The 4,539-nt window shown below is 59.5% G+C and overlaps 1 gene segment (V, D, J or C); it reads left to right on the top strand.

Moving 5' to 3' along the window:
• Nucleotides 1-2,173: 2,173 nt before the first annotated feature.
• On the top strand, nucleotides 2,174-3,014 carry LOC142091764 (Ig heavy chain V region C3-like). The segment is given in 2 exon segments: nucleotides 2,174-2,231; nucleotides 2,677-3,014. Coding segments are annotated over 2 exon segments (396 nt in total).
• Nucleotides 3,015-4,539: the final 1,525 nt, after the last annotated feature.

The raw sequence follows: 4,539 nt of genomic DNA, 5'->3' as shown, positions 1-4,539 counted from the left end.
GGCTCTGCATCTTCCAACCTTGACAGTGCTTTCATCCCTGAGATGATGCTCTCTTTCTTATATCAACCTTTCCAACATCTCCCATCCCAATTCCTCCCTACTTTTCTCAAAGACCCCATCTATGCAGAGGTATTCAGACCAGGGACTTAGAAACACAGGACCATGGGACTGTTTGCAGATGAGCCGAGACACTCAGCTTTCCTCACTTCCTTACACAGAAACCATCAAGAAAACGATCAACAGCCCTGGACATAACCTCCAGTTGCAGCATCAATCCTTACCTGCTCTTGGTTCCTCTGGGAGCTGACGCTGCAGAACCCAATGCTGCTGAAGTGACAGCGTCCTGGCCAAGGCCTTGACCCAGCTGTGGGCAGAGCCGGGGAATCCACACCTCTGCTTTGCTCCTTGGCTAGCCCTAGCCCTCGACACAGCTACTCGGTAGACCACAGATGCTCATCTTGCTCCTCTCTGCAGAGCAGCCAAGGAGCAGGAAAGCAGCTTTTACCTTAATGCCTCAGCACTGGGCAGCGTATCCTTCTCTGTGCTGCATATGGTTAAATGAGGAGATCCTACCACACCCCAGTCAGCATAAAGTCAACTTCTTTGGAAATACTAATAAAGAGAAAAGCTAAAGAAAGCGTAGCAAAACTAAGAAATACCTGAGTGACCAATAGCATTGCAGCCCATGAGGCAAGAGGCTCTACATATTAATAAAAGGTACCCCCTAACACTGCCCTGAGATCATCAAATAGTGATAATTGAAAAGATGAAGATGAATAAGATGGTGAAGAGGAAGATGAAGATGAAGATGAAGACAAAGATGATGGTGGTGGTGATGATGATAATCATGATGATGATGGGGTTCCCCCACGGTTGTACTTACTGTTTGGTAGCACTGGGGACCCAAAGGCAATTTGGCTTGGGGAGCCCAGGCAGGACTCAGCTTGGCCTGTTCTCCCCATAGAACAGGCCAGGGAGCCTCCTGCAGCCACCTAGGTCCTGTCTCACACAAGAGGTTTGCCACGAGGACAACCATAACTGCAGTACACTGGGCATCACCACACTGGATCTGAAGGACACCTTCTTGTGTCCTGGCAGGAATGACGGGAAAAGACACCCAAGGGTGCCCTGGCAATTACAACTACCTTCTCTTTACCAGCTCTCAGCTTTTGGGTTCAGGGTTGGCATAGGCCAGACCAGTGCCGAGGGAGTAACAGGGGTCTGACTGGAGCATAGACTGGGATGAAGGTGGGACAGGCAGGTGTGACAGGGGTACAGGCAGGGCGAATGTGGAAAAAGGCAGGGGGTAGCTAAGATGGAGCAGTTCTGGCTATGTGGACTCCCAGGAGGAATGACAAGGAGACTCGGTTCCGGAGGGACTGAGCAGGTCCACGCAGGCTCAGCACCTCCCTACTAGCATCTCCCACCGCCCGCCTCTGCTTTTTCCTCAACGTGGAAGGTCACAGCGGACATAGCCCAATGTCGCTGGTCACTCACAGCACAGCCATACAGCCCAAAAGAAAACACGGGCAAGAAGAGGTTGCAAGACATGGGAGGCATAATACGGGGTTTCTGGGGCTGCAGTGGCGGTGGGGAAGGGGCAGCTCTGCGGTGTGGAAAGCAGGATTGTGGTGCAAGGCGACAGGACGGCGGGGGGGGGGCATTTCCACAATTTGTCTCTTGTCCCCGCAGGCAGGGGACGGCAGTGAGGCCAGGGCGGGCTGGGGGTGCGGGGCACGGGGAGGGTCCTGCGAGGGGACGCTGCGGGCGACAGCCGGTCCCTGGGGCCGGGGCCGGGGCCGGGCTGGGGCTGGGGCCGCCCCAGCTGCGATCGGCAGGGCGACAGGGCGGGCAGCGCCGGAGCCGCGCTGGGAGCGCCGGGCCAGGAGCCTTCGTCTGCCGGGGCGCCGCGCTCCTGCGCTGCCCCCGGCCCGGCCCCGCGTCCCTCCCCGCGCCCCCCTTCTCCTCCCCAGCAGGGGCCGCGGCACCGGGGGGCCGGGCCGGGCCGGGCCGGGCCGGGCGCGTCGGGGGCGGGCAGAGGCGTCGGCCCTGCCCCGGCGAGGGGCCGAGCCGGCGGGGCGGGCAGGAGCGGGCCCGAGCGCGGCTCCGCTCGGCTCCTCTGCGGGTCCCTGCCGGCCCTTCGGCCCCGGCCGCCCCGGCGCGGCAGGGCACGATGGCGCCCGGGCTGGGGCCGTGGCTCCTGGCCTTGTCCTTGGCCGCGGGGCCGGCAGGTGAGAGCCGGGCGGGGAGGGCAGCGAGCGCGGGGCTGGGCCCGGGGCTGGGGCTGCCCGCGGGCGGCCCTGCCCGGCCCGGGGCCCCGGGGCGCCGGGGCTGCGGCTGCTCCCGCGCCGGGCGCGCTGTCGCCGGGCGCTCGGCTTCCTTCGCGGGGCAGCGGGGGGCGAGGGAGAGGGAGAGGGAGAGGGGGCGGGAGAGGGACGGGGGCGAGGGCGGCGGGGGCGGGAGGCCTTCGGGGCGCGGGCCGGGCCGGAGCGCCGGGAGCAGGCGCGGCTCAGCCCGCGGAGGGCAGGCGGGGCATTGGCCCGGGCGCGGGGCTTTGCCGGGAGAGAGGGGGGCGGCGGCGGTCGCTGTGCCGGGGCGGGGGGCGCCGGGGCGGCGGGGGAACGGCCTCGGGCCGCGGGCGCGCCCTGCCCGGCTGCCTGCGCTCTCCGTCCGCAGGGGTGTGGGCGCAGCGGAGCCTGGTGGAGGCCGGCGGAGGGCTGCGAGCGCCGGGGGACTCCGTGCTCCTCTCCTGCCGGGCGTCCGGCTTCACCTTCGGAGTTTCTGCCGTTCGGTGGTACCGTCAGGCAGCCGGTGGCAGACTCGAGCGGGTGTCCTTCATCAGCTCCGAGGGTTCTGCAAAGCAGTACGGGGCAGCCGTGGAGGGTCGAGCCACGGTGTCCCGGGACAATTCCCGGTCCGAGTCATCTCTGTCCCTGCGTGCCCTGCACCCCCGGGACTCTGCCCGCTACTTCTGTGCTGTTGCCACGGAGGCAGGAAATCCAGCTGAGCTTTAACACAAACCTGCTGGGGCCCAGCACAGGGTGTGGAAGCTGTGGGGTGGGGGAGTACTTGGGGTAGGGTGTCAGGGCTGTCCCCAAGCAGTGAGGGGCCATCGCTGTCCACTGCCGGAGTTCCTGGCCTTTCCTGCACACTGCAGGAATTTTAATTTATGGCCAATTAAAATAGAGTTGAATGGTGAGAATGAAAAAAAAACCCAACCCTACAGAAACCTTCCTCCCTTTCTGCCCTCCTTTCCAGGCTCAACTTCACTCCTTCATTCCCTTCCGCTCCCCGAGAAGCACAGGATCCAATGTGAAATGGAGTTTGGTGTCTGTTCATAACATTTCATGTGCATTGCTCCAGCTGGATGTGCATAAATCTATGGCTCCGGTGGGATTCATCCCAGGGTACTGAAAGAGCTGGCTGATGTTATCCCAGGACGTCTCTCCGTTCTTTTTCAATGGTCTTGGGAGTCTGGAGGGGTGCCAGACGACTGGAAGCTGGCAAATATCCCAGTTTTCAAGAAGGGAAAGAAGGAAGACCCTGGTAATTACAGGCCTGTGAGTCCCACTTCAGTGCCTGGTAAAATTATGGGGAAGATTATTCTGGGAGTTACTGACAAATACTTGAGAGACAACGCAGTCATTGGTCATAGCCAGCATGGGTTCTTGAGGGGAAAGTCCTGCTTAACTAACTTAATGTCCTGTTATGACAAGGCCACCCATCTCGTTGACCAAGGGAAGCTGGTAGATGTGGGGGTTTGTTGGATGTTAGCAAAGCTTTTGATGCTGTCTCTCAGAGGGTGCTTCTGGACAAAATGCCTAGCACACAGCTAGGCAAGTCCATAATACGTTGGGTGAACCACTGGGTGACGGGTTGGGATCAAAGAGTTGTAGTCAGTGGGGTTCCAGCAGGCTGGCGGGCAGTCACCAGCGGGGTTCCCCCAGGCTCAATTTTAGGGCCAGTGCTCTTTAATGTTTTTAGAAATGATCTGGACGCAGGACTCGAATGTACATTAAGTAAGTTTGCCGACGATACTAAACTAGGAGGAGCTCAAGGGGGGCAGCAGAGGGGGAGGTGCTGATCTCCTCTTTCTGGTGACCAGCGATAGGACACGAGGAAATGGAATGAAGCTGCATCAGGGGAAGTTTGGATTGGACATTAGGAAAAGGTTCTTCCCTGAGAGGGTGGTCGGTCACTGGGCTCCTCAGGGGAGTGGCCAGGGCACCAAGGCTGTCAAAGTTCCAGGAGCATCTGGACGATGCTTTTAGTCATAGGGTTCAGTTTTAGGTAGTCCTGCAAGGAGCAGGGAGTTGGACTCAATGATCCTTATGGGTCCCTTCCAACTTGGGACATTGTATGATTCTATGATTCCATGATTGTATGGTCCTATTAATGGTACTATTCTCTCAATATGTAATGGTTCTGTTGTGGTCCCATGAGGTCACTGTGTGTAATATGTGTGAAGTCCCACTATCTCTAGATGAACGTTACTCTGCGGTTCATGGACAGCTGGTAGACTGTAAGAGTAGTTTTCCC

This window comes from Calonectris borealis, chromosome 22 (genome assembly GCF_964195595.1).
Source record: "Calonectris borealis chromosome 22, bCalBor7.hap1.2, whole genome shotgun sequence".
Classification (NCBI taxonomy): Eukaryota; Metazoa; Chordata; class Aves; order Procellariiformes; family Procellariidae; genus Calonectris; species Calonectris borealis.
This window is presented reverse-complemented; position numbering and strand designations above follow the sequence as displayed.